General features: G+C 33.8%; 1 protein-coding gene across 1 annotated transcript in view; it reads right to left on the bottom strand.

The window, feature by feature from the left end:
- SDCCAG8 (serologically defined colon cancer antigen 8) overlaps positions 1-12,424 on the bottom strand; it is a 104,816-nt gene that overhangs the window by 76,936 nt on the left and 15,456 nt on the right. The window contains exons 9-12 of the mRNA XM_031059713.1: positions 11,537-11,675; positions 8,785-8,937; positions 6,300-6,434; positions 3,649-3,765 (exon numbers count right to left, since the gene is read on the bottom strand). Of these exons, the coding sequence (XP_030915573.1) occupies positions 3,649-3,765; positions 6,300-6,434; positions 8,785-8,937; positions 11,537-11,675 (544 nt within the window). The remainder of the gene's footprint in view (positions 1-3,648; positions 3,766-6,299; positions 6,435-8,784; positions 8,938-11,536; positions 11,676-12,424) is intronic.

Raw genomic sequence — 12,424 nt, 5'->3', positions numbered from 1 at the left:
TTTTAATTTGGATTTATAAACTGCAATGCAGGCAACTCTTAAAAATCTGTGGGTTTTAGTACAGTGTTTCTGGAGCTTTTAATTTTGTCACCTACAAGATAGGCAACAGAATTCTGTAATCCCCCTTCAAACTATATCTGCCCAAATTTAAAGACTATTTTACAGGTTAAGATTACTAGCTTGGATTTATTTCTACACAAAGTATTTATCTGATTCCACAAAACATGATAAAACAAAATTGAAGAGCTGCAGTTATTTTCTGGAGTTGAATTTAACATGTCCTATTACTTTACTGCGAGGACACCACAACTCCCAGTGGTGCCATGCTACTGGTAAGAACTATCTAATAAGGAGGATGCTCAAATTGGCTTGGACTGCAAAATTCAATATTAAAAACTGTTTTCACTTCTACATGCTGAAGCTTGCAAGATTTTAAGCCAAATATAAATTGTTTCAGACAAACAGAAAGCAAATTATTAAAAATGAACTTCATTTTTATAAGGCAGAGCAGAAAAGAGCAAGTGATGTTAATCTGAGGAACAATTTCATAGCGTGTCAGAAGTATGATTTCTATTAGAAATGCATAAATTATGCCATGCAGTGCTTACAAATTAACAAAAAAAGTATTATAAAAGTGAAACCCTGCTGTGTCAAATATGCCACACAATTTTTGTTCTAATAACAGCAATTTAGGTTAGGGCGTGACTCTTCTCTGATATAGCTGTGCTAGTACAACCCCTAGTGTGGACACAGTTTACTGCCATGAAGGCATTATATTCATATAATCTATAAAGCTTGTTCCTAAGCAGTAAAAGTATTAAGTAATGCGCTGTTATTTCAGCACAGCTACATCCACAATGAGAGGGCTGGCTGAGAGAGAAAAAGAGAGGGCAGTAGGTTATGCTGCTTTACAACATATCGGGCCAGATGAACAGATGTGGGTTTTGTGTAGAGAAACTGTGTGGTACAAGTCTTTCCCCCCACCTCCCTCCATAATCCTGATGTTAATCAGGATTATGATGGATGATATTACAAAACAGTTATTCAATTTAAATAGTAACATTGCTTGTTGCTTCTTAATAATTAAGAAATATTCATGTAAAATGCTAATAAGAGAGTTATTACAGAAACTGACATGTGGCCATTAGTCCTAACCAAACAATAAATGCAGGGGAAAATATATTAGGGTAAAAGGGAGGAAGACCAAAGATATATACTCTCTTTAGATTTCCTAAATGATAAGTTCAATTTTGAATAAGATTTATAAATACCAGCATACGATAAATACCAATCTATATTTGCTTGACATACAGATATATGCATCTGGTGATCCTAAATTGTACATGTGGAGCTTTCTGCCTATTCTGACACACCTGAATAATTTTAATCAGTTTTTAAAAGTCACTCCACATAAACTAAAAAATATCTTCAAAACTGAAATTTATCCACAGCACAATTAATAATACAATTATATCTCAAGAAACAGTAAACTTGCTCTGAATATATTAAAAGGCAATCCAAAACAAGATGCCTTGTTTTTAAAAGAGAAAAAAATCCATCATTTAATACAGAATAGTATGAAAATACCCCTACATTATTGTCTCTCTACTTAAAAAAAAAATATGTATTTATTATGAACAGATGGTGGCCAAGGAAGGTATCAGCTCTGTCTCTTAGCCAGAAGGTCAGGTCATGGCTGAGAGACCAAAGAACAATTAATATTTGCTATTCAGTGCCACATAAGATAAAACATTTCAGGTTTTCTTTAAATACAAAGACAGATGCGATTGAACTGTTTTTATTTTTTTTAACAAAATAATTTGCAATAACTTATTAACATTTGTTAAAATTTGATTTAAAAATCCCCAGCCAACAGGCAACAACAGAACAAGGCACTCTAACACTCTTCTTGGGCTGCCTTTAACACGTTAAATAATCCTAGGACCTATACAGAACTTTTTGGGTTACTGGAGCCACAGCTATAAAATAGCTGCTAAATACTGAGTCTGAGAATTACAAAATTGTTTGTTTTCCTTTTTTTGAGGAACCAACAATCATATTTGAACAACACAATAGCATAATTACTGAGTATCTAATCTTGATCTAATTGTCTAATAATTCTTGCTGATAGGAACTCTCCCTCACATAATTTCACTTTATATCAAATTATAAATCACTACATTTCAGTGTATTCAGCTCCACACTGATTAAAATACCAGTATGTCATCACATGAGGTTAAAATATTTTGTTAAATTTTGTAATTTGTTCAAAAGGCAATCCTCAAGTAAGTTGGAGACCAGGATTTAAAATCCAAGATACTTCTTCAAGTATCTTATTAAAGACATCCTGTTTTATTTGTATGCCAAGATTATGCCAACTCTTTTATCTGTGATATCTGTCAAGACACAGACGACAAGTCTGTTTTTTGTTTTTCAGTGTCCCTAGGCCTAAAGGATGCAGGAGTGAAAAAAAAGCAAACCTTGAAAAAAAGAACACAACACTTTAAGACCTCTCTTCTTCTGCGCTGTATCATTTTCTATACATGGTTGAAGGGTTATTTCACCTAATAAGCTCCTCCTTTGGATTTTACATATATTTTCATTATAACTTGAATTAATATTGCTTCCAGACTAAGCTTGTACTATTAAGTTAATAAACTTACTGTCCTACATGCAGCTTTTGAGGAATTGGTAATTAAAAATTTAATTTTTTAAATATTTCATTTTACCCCTACATATATTCTTATACAGGGAATGATCTGTTCAGTTATTTAAAAGAAAAAGAATGGTTCAAAATGTGTTGGCTAGGCTGCTCAAATAAAAAAAGGCATATTAAAAAAATCATCCTCATGTGCATCTTATATATCTGTGTATTCAGGAGACTCTTATGTGCAAATCAAAACTTAAGAAGGAATACTCAAAGTTTGAAGTCCTAGAGAAAAATGGATAGAATCTCAAGAAAAAGGGCACTTCAAAAGACAGATTACACCTGTTCAAGCTGTTTGCCAAGTATAATCTTTCCTACTGCATGGGATGTTTTCTTACAGACAACCTGTAAGGCATATACTGGTTTTTGTATTAATATAAATCCCAGTTTTAGATAAGCAACAGTTAATGCCAAGTGGATTTTTTCTATTGTTATTTTTTTCTAGAAGGCTACTTTTGTTTTGGATTTGTCTTTTTAAACTTTCCTATGAATCCCAGCATTCAGTAACATTGACTCTTTAAAGAAATTGGAAGATAAATGATTTTCATTTTTGGCATAATTAGGTTATGCTTAGAGCCTTTAATGTTCTGTTAGGCTGCATGTATAGGTAATTATGTGTGGATTTATTTGTGAGAAAAAGTGTATAAACACATGTATACATTACATAGAATTTAAGTAGCTGGTATGAATAATATGATAGAGTAATTCTATATGAAATCATGGAATGAGTGATGCGCAAAACTGAACATACCAGGGCTGAAAACAAGATTAAGATAACCAAGAGGTATTTATTTAGCAGTAAAAGCTGGCTTTTTGCCATCAATTTAAACCATTTAACAGTAATAAATGACCACTATTAGAAAAATGAATCATTCCAGCTTCTGAAAAAACCCTACTTAGGCAACTAATAACTGCAAAGTTATAGCAGTATTATCTCTTACCTGGTCCTTAATTTCAAGCTCCCTTATAGTTTTTGTTCTGTACTCTCTGAGCTCCTTTTCTGCCTCATCCTTCTTCATTTTGGTTTGATTCAACTGATAGCGCATTTCTCCACACACCTGTTAGATTACACAGACAACATGATCTGTTAGCTTGAAGAATCCATAGCCCAGGGTTTGCAATTAGATCTTTTGGTGCCCTCTACAGGTCATTGAAATGCAACATATTTTTAATTTACAGATATTTTAGGTCTACAAATGGTAAATGTTTTTACATAGAAAGGGGGTATCTGAATTCTATATATAGGCACTAACTTTGACATATGCACTACCTTCTAGATTCAAATATATTTGGATCAAGATTTTGCTAAGTATTAATGCATATGTTATAAATATCTATCTCTACAGTTAAATGACAGTTGCTAGTTTTATACTGTTCTCTCATTCTCTGTAAAATCCCAAGAAAGTCTATGTCAACACTTTCAAAACCTAGAAGTAAAGCATCTATCACACTCCTAATTAAAGGTGCATTTTAACTTGCCAATTTTACACCGTTGAGAAAGAAATTGTTTAAATGTTAACACAATAATTTTCAAAGTTTGATCAGAGCATTACAAACTTACTGCAAACTGGAGATCAATTATTTTAAAAAAAGTCTAATTTAAATGGATACATGGTCCAGAAGAAATGGATCAAAGCAACATTTCAGGAAATCACTTCTACACAGGACAATTATTCTCTGCTGTTGGAGTGTTTGTTATATTACCCCCTCAATCTTTTCCATCTGGGATCAACTTCAGAGGAAATGTGAAGGGGGCAAGAGAAAGTGAAAGAAATAAAAAAAACCAAAACAAAACCAGAAGATCACTAATCCCTTTCACATAACTTTACTGCTGTGCAAGATTGTTATTCTTCCAGTTTTCAATTGAAGCTGTCCCCTTTTTGTTCTTACCCTGTGCCATCACCTCCAATTTGTGCCTGTTCATTTCACCTTAATTAACCAACCAAATACATGCACATTCCTTAGTGAGAATGCAAATGTGTTTACTCATAGCTCCTCTTAGTCAACTTTCTTTCCAACTCACTCTACTTTCCTGCCTTGCTTATATTCTCTCAGCACTTGCTCCTTAAATGTACACCCTTTTAATTTGCTGGTACAATCCTCTGTGCTTCTCAAAAACATTCTCACATATTCTATAATCCAAATTAATTTATGTTTTTCAGTCTTATACCTCTTCTCATTTTCACTTTTTTTTTCTCCTTAAAAAAAAGGTAGGGAAAATGTAAATATGGATACCGCAATGAAATCAGTCTAGGAAAAAACTAAACCAACTGTCATAACTTTCAACAAGTAGCATCACTTATAAATTCAAAGGACAACTTGTGAATTTAGCCATTTCAAATAAACCAAAGCAGCAAATGCTCTGAAGAACAGCAAAGTTCTAAAGCATTTTTTAAACACTAAAATATTATATGCAAGTAAAAAAAATCTTGAGATGCAGCTGCAGAGCTTGCATAGCTTGCTGGATTTCTACCTCCTCCTTCCTTTATCTGAAGGATGTAACAAATGCAATATGTCACTTCCTCCAAATGAAATTTAAAAATACAGCAAGCCTCGCTTTCAGCTCCTCCGCATGCTGTACAAAGGGAATAACACAGAAGAATCGGCAGATGGTGCTGTCCTAATAATGGATTTTTCAGTCTCCTCAAGAATGAAGGAAATAATAGATCCTCACTCCATATTTTCTTTCCCTGACTTCTGGTGCATGAAGAAAAACAATATTTTGGATAAAACTCGAAACTAAAGTGTTCTTATTTGCTGTTTTTAATAATGGCAAACTGAGTCTGGAAACAAGGAGTCAGATTCACAAGCAAAGATGTCACGTGGCCAATGAAAATGTCAGGGTGATGCACACAGTCCTGTCAGCTCAGTGGTTGGGAGGTTCCTCCAGGATTTTCAAGACTTCTCAGTTTAGTACAGGGACACAAATGAAGTTTTCCAATCTCTCAGGACGGTGCAATTAATAGACTATTGCAAGGTGACCACCTGTTCAACTTTGTATTAACATGAACTGAAGCAGGGACTAGAACCACAGTATCATCTCCAGAGAGGTAACTTCAAATTGATAGGGTACAAAATTGTTCTTTTCAGACCTATGAATATTTGTACCTACTGCCTATTTCACCACCTCCTCATCCCTGTAAGTGGTGTAAGTGATTTGTGAACCCAGCTTGAGAGACCAAAAGTGTATTCCAGAATTGGTAGATCAAACCATTCTGACATTTTTAATATACTCATTTGTCTTACAGTTAAAATAAAAATAAAGTTTCTAGTAAGTTGGGGTGACTTTTTGCTGTGAATTTTCTGCAATACTTTTGCCTCTTTCTATCAGCCAGGGCAGCAGGGAAGACAGGAACTGTTGAAAACCTTTCCTGAAATCTCTAGAGGCACAAAAAAGAAATTGCTCCTCAAATCCTCGCAGTTAACAACTGGGGAGGTAGGACGAGCCCTAGGATGATTGGTAAGGAATACAGACATTTCAAGAGGCTGTAATAAGTTGGGGTTTTTTTGTTTCTCATGTTATGACCCCCATTAAGGCTCTAACTGATGATAAAGAAAAGCAAGTTCAATGCTCCTTTATAAATGTGCTTACCTTATTCATCTCCATTTCATGAGATGCTAGCTGGCACTGTGATTCTTCTAACTGGCTAGCTAGAGAATTCTTTTCCCTTGTAATTCTCTCTATTTGAGCCTCCAAAACAGCCACATCCTTAGACAAAGCTGTCACCTGAAAAAGTCCAAGAACACTGTAATGATGCAATTTGACCAACCACAGAGCAAACTCTTGTGGAACTTTCTCCTCAAAAGCAACTGTATGTAGACAAAATACATAAAACAATAACATTAAAAAACTGTAATAAAAAATCAAGCATGTACAATAAAAATTTATCCTATATTATTAATAATATAACAGAATATGTCTACATTATTTTATCAATGGGTTCACTATTTTTAATTTATTTAACATGCAGTAGTTTATTTGAAACTTTTCATCAACTGCACCAGTCTCCAGGACTTGTTAATATGGACAAGGTGTAAGAAGCAGCTGGCTACGTTGGTTTTGCAGTGTAACAGTACTACTTAACACCTTCTTATCCATCCTTATGTAGATTGATTCAAACCAAATCATGTTCCCCTAGCTAAAGAAAACTGTTGTTGCAAGCACAGATCTTAAATTAATTTTCAAGTTCAGAAAATATTTCAACACTATAGATCAAAGCATACTGTTCTGAAAAACTCATATAGAATTAGTATATTAAAAATTCTAATGTATTTCAGATGAAATTTTGCTGGATGATTAAAAAATATAACAATAAAACAGAGACAGTGAACCTTCAGCTGTTTAGCCCTGAAGCCTACTAATATAAGTGGAAATAATGGTGCCTGACAGTTCTAGGTTAACTTTCAGAAATTCAAAGCCAAACCTAGTGGATTATATATTCATAACTATTTTTCACTCCTTATACATCCACCTGATTTATCTATCATGCCAATTCTCCCCTTCAAACAAACCACTTCATAAAGTAAGCAATAAAATATTGAGATGAATCTTGACTTGATCCACAGTATACCACTTCTACCACCTCATAATCCTAAAACATAAAAGTACGTAATCATATGTAGGTGTAAATCATAGATCATAATTTTCTGCAAAGTCATCCCATCTCTTTAATTACCAGGTATGACATCACCATAGTGTCATGACAGGTTGTTTAATGTATGTGCAGGATTTATTAAAAAAAAAGTGCATAACTACTTAAAGTGGGAATTGGTTCCAGTAAAACACATTTCAGTGGGTGATGAAATACAAACTAATGTGATGTCATGGAGTGAAGTATTCTACCAAAAAAATATTAAATGCTTGTCTAATAGGCTGTATTTTGGAGTGAATACACAGCATTAAATCAACTCTGTAACAAAACAACTAACTTCATAAAAAGGATAACTTCTAATAGATAGCAAGAAGTCAAACAAGGAATTGCTTAATAATGTCTCCAGCGGAAGATTATTTTTTTAATTTCAGTTTCCCTGGCAACAGATCACTGGTGATCAGTTCATGTACTTAAAGATCACTTAGTCCCTATCACTGTGCTTAATATCTGTTTTGGTATCTGGAATTGGAGTCACAGAAGGTTTTTTATACACAGTTAAATGGTTTCTTTTGCTCAGTTTGTGCTCTCCAAATTTTTAGAAATAATATATACAACTTATAAAAGAGTCCCAAACAATAAGAAAAAGTGTTCAATCAGGAGAGAAATTGACTTTGTTGTTTTCAAACCTTCACCATAAATAGTTGAAGATGTTGCAGATCAAACAAGCGTGAAAACCGCTAATTCATGAAGTATTTGTCTCTCTACATTTCTTCCCATTTTAATCCCCTTAGAAATGCCTCCTCTATCACAGGCTTACTGTTGTTAGCTTGAGCTTTCCTCTGTAGACTCCATTGGGCAGAAAACCCTCATGTTTTATACTCAAATTACAGCAGCATCTAGAAGCCTAAAACAAGGTTATCAAGACTATCACGATGGTCGTGGCATAAACGATGAGACAGATTCTGTCTCAGAGAGTTTATAAACATTAGTAAGAGTGAGAAAAGAGATTCCAACACATTTCTGCAGGTGGGAAAACTAAACATATGATAAGATCACTTTGAAATTATGATATTGTAACATTAATGTATATATAAGATCAAAGTAGCAGAGAATCCTAAATTTGACATGTGCTAATTTCGGAATGCTTGCCATGGCAAACTAAATAATAATTTTTATAAAAAAGCTAGGTACAAACCTTGCATCACATATTACTTAACCCTTTCTTACTCTGACACAGTGCATTAAAAATATTATGCAAACTAAAATAAAGTGCATAACATCAACAACCTAGTATGTATCTAGTGACATAGCACAAAACCCAGTTATTCAAACTCAAAACATCGCTTATCTACCACTGCTTTAAAGAAATGGTAGAAGTGACTGAGCTCTCACACCCAAAACTAAAAATAAAAAACAAGTAAATGAAGTTTAAAGATGATAATACACTCATTGTAATACACAAACAGAGAAAGAACCAACCCATACCATCGTTGCCAAGTCCTCCCTTTCCTTCTTCATTTCCCGCCGCAGTGCTTCTTTTTCGTCAGCCCTCTTATTTAGCTGGGCAGCCAACTCCTTTTCAAGATAATTCTTCTGCCGTTCCATCTCACTTTTCAGTTGTTCACAGTGGACTAGAGCCTAAAAAACCAAATTTACTTAAATGAAAGAAATCTAAAATTGTTAAACAAACATGGTATTAATTTAATAACCTCAACGAAACTAGTTTGCTATTAGAAATGTCTTTTTTTAATGCATTTTTAATGATGTTTATACATATCCTACTGTGTTAACATCTAGAATAGGACTAACAAATGAAAACAGATGTATATGTTTTTAGGTTTGTATGTATGTTTAACATGCCTTACTGTAACTGAGAAATTTAATTGCTTTTAGGAATAATGGCAAAGATGGAAGCATTTTTCTGTGTGTATTTTCCAAATAAGGAGCTGTTCTTCTAAAATTATGATTACTCGCCTCACATTTAAAATTTGAAATTCCAGAATGCACATCACTAAAATCAGCCTCCAGTATTTGACTCCTTACAAATACAGTGCTTACTGTCTAACTAAAGAACTGAAGGAAAAATTAATAAAATATATGAATGTATGCACTTCCACTTAAGTCTTCTCCTGAACTGAATTACTGAGTGCTAAGAAACCTGAAAGCAGTCAGTAAAGATACAAAAAGAAGTTTGACAAATAATTTCAGGTTTGTCAAAAATTAATTCTACTAAATGCCTCATAAAGTACTGCTTAATTTCAGATGCTAAAACACAGGGTTATAGATGGGTTTTCTATCAAAAAAGAAGAAATCTAAGTTCAAGAACATTCTCAAAACATTGTCTTCACAATCTTCTAAAAATGCTGGGGGAAAAAAGAAGATATTTATCTATTTATGCTGCTGTATCTCTGCCAACGTGTAGAATTTGTGCGTTATGTCAGTTTAAATGAGAAATACACTACTCCATTACAAGTAAATCCGAGTATTCAAAGTACCCTGAAGGGAGCTTTGCTAGCCTATGAGTAAACTAGATTTAATTTCAACATTCCACTGATTTCTAGCATATTCTGATTCAAGGAAGCTAGAGTATTCTCCCTTTAGGAATTCTAACTTATTACCCTTTATTTTCAAATTAATTTTTCTTAACTGCTTATTTTTCTTTCACTCAAAGCCAATCCCCTGTGTTCATTTTTTTTAGCTCTGGACTGTTCATGAGTGGAGCAAGTTAAACCATGAGTTTTAGAGAATGCTCTAACAGTTTCCATTAGTTTTATGGCAATTCTGTGGGATCCTCTTCAGGCGAGAGAATCCCTCTGTTATGGCATTGAATCCTTTTCTGTAGGAAAGAATCATCAACTTCAGCAAACAATTGCCTGCATAAAACTGCTGCAGCTTGGTAGACATCTAAACCAATGCACTCTAGAAGAAAGCAGTTGCATTAGTTGCCTTTCAAGAAGAAACGTGTATTTTGTTAGCTCCACTGTTCTGACTACACAATGAGCAGTTCAAACAATTATTCTTTTATGACATTTGTGTCAAAAATATATTCCTGATGTTGCTTCAACTATATGAACTTAAACAAAACATATCTCCTTCCTGCTCTATGCAATAAGCAAGAGGCCAAAAACTACAGAGACAACCAAAAGACAAGAAGAAATGCTGGTTTTAAATGATAAGCACCTGAGGTTAAACTTTGGACAACAGGCTGATGAAATTGCAATTATAGTATTTAAAAGTTTGATGTGTTAATTCTCACTTTTATTACGTGGACTTTTCTATGGGATTCCATGCTAGTTATCAAGAAAAACAGCACTTAAGAGTAGAATAGGACAGAGGAAAAAAAAGGATGATTTGTACTTACCAAGAGGTATACCACTACTTGTAAAAAGGCAAAATTAATGCAGTATAAGTAATTTTTGTTCCTGTTCTTTCATATTAAAACAGTTTGGGGCATGAAAAAACCCCAGACTACTATTCAGCCTTGAAGACAAACTGGCAGGACTTCACACAACCCTACAAACACCCACTCTTCTCTTACAACACTGGATAAATAACACCATTTTATCAATAGAAAAATTATATCAATCTTGTTTGCATTCAATTACGAAAACCAAACCAAAGAACCTTCTCTCAATTCCACAGTAATTCACTAATAGTACAGTAGATGTCACTAACTATCAAGGAAATAATTTAGGTGAATATAGGTTGATTGTGTACAGGGATAACACAAGCATTAGATCAAAACTGGTTTTATCACTATTATTTACCTAACACCAGAAGCTTAGACAAGCTTAGCATTAGACAAGAATTCTCATCTTCAAAGAGCTCTGACAGTCAATCAGTTCTTCCACTGGTCTTCTCTGAGGCAAAAAAGAACTGTTTGTAAACATTTTAACTATTCTTTCCAGAGTAGGCCAGAAGTGTGATGTCAGAATTATCCTCTTACATATCATGAACATCTTTGAAAATTCTACAACTCAATTTATATCACCTAGCTGGGAAAGTACATCAATTAAAAAATGCAGCACTCCTCACAGTATTGATGAGAATTTAGGCACTTGAATACAGAATTCATATTACTGCTCAGAAACTGTCACGTGGTGCAGTTGTTTTAAATCTGCATTATATTAAAATATGACAAATGTCTTATGCATGTATTCTCTCATTAGCATGAAAACTAATTAATATTTGCATTAGATTGGAACACTAAAAAGCTCTAATCTCGTGATGGATTTACCTTTGTTTTTTCAAAATTGGCCTCTTCTGCCATTTGCACAGCATGTTCAACTTGCTTACAAGCATTAGATTCTCTTTGCTGCATCTCTTTTATGCTTTGTCTCACTGAAACAAGTGCATCCATCAAGTCATCTCTTTCTCTGCATATTAAAAAAAAACAAACAACCAACTCAGATACTTCTATTTCTTTTTGTAAGACAAAAAACCCCAAACAACAGGTATACCAAATATAAAATACATACAGATAAAAGACTTAAGGAAAGTGGTAAGCAAAGCGAGACTAAAACTCATGAGTGAAAGACAGCATATTGCAACCTTGGCAGATACTGAAAATATCATTTGCTTGACAACCAGTCTTTCATTTTAAAAGGATGGACCATTAGAGAAACTGCCAGTAGACAGCAGATCTCCAATCATTAATGTATGGAACCTGAGAATATTCTGTTGATGTAAAAAAATGGGGATCCATGCAAATATTTAAAAAGAGGCAATATGGAATTACACTTTCATTACATGTAAAAGAGGGAAAAAATAATAAAAAGGAAGGGTTAGGTTCAACAAGTAATCTCAAAGTATATCAAATGACAATCTAAATCCATTTGCTGCAAACTGGAACTAAGCTAAACAGTAGGACACCTGGATTCTACAACTCTTCACTAAAACACTAAAATCGGTACTAAAGGGTAAAGCAGAGTTGGTAAAACTGTAATACTTAACCTCGCCTTTTCACTATTTTGATATGTTAAAAGTTTTTAAATTAAGTTTTGTCTGTTGTCTGTGGTTTAGGTGCAGCTCAAGATTCTGACTGAAAACTGTTGTGTTGTTCTTAATGTTGTGTAAAATGGTAACACATTTCTTTGCATTTGCCAGGGACCTAGCAGTCATACAT

This window comes from Geospiza fortis, unplaced genomic scaffold (genome assembly GCF_000277835.1).
Source record: "Geospiza fortis unplaced genomic scaffold, GeoFor_1.0 scaffold41, whole genome shotgun sequence".
Lineage (NCBI taxonomy): Eukaryota > Metazoa > Chordata > Aves > Passeriformes > Thraupidae > Geospiza > Geospiza fortis.
Note: the sequence above shows the minus strand (reverse complement) of the source record. Positions and strands in the feature narration are given on the sequence as shown.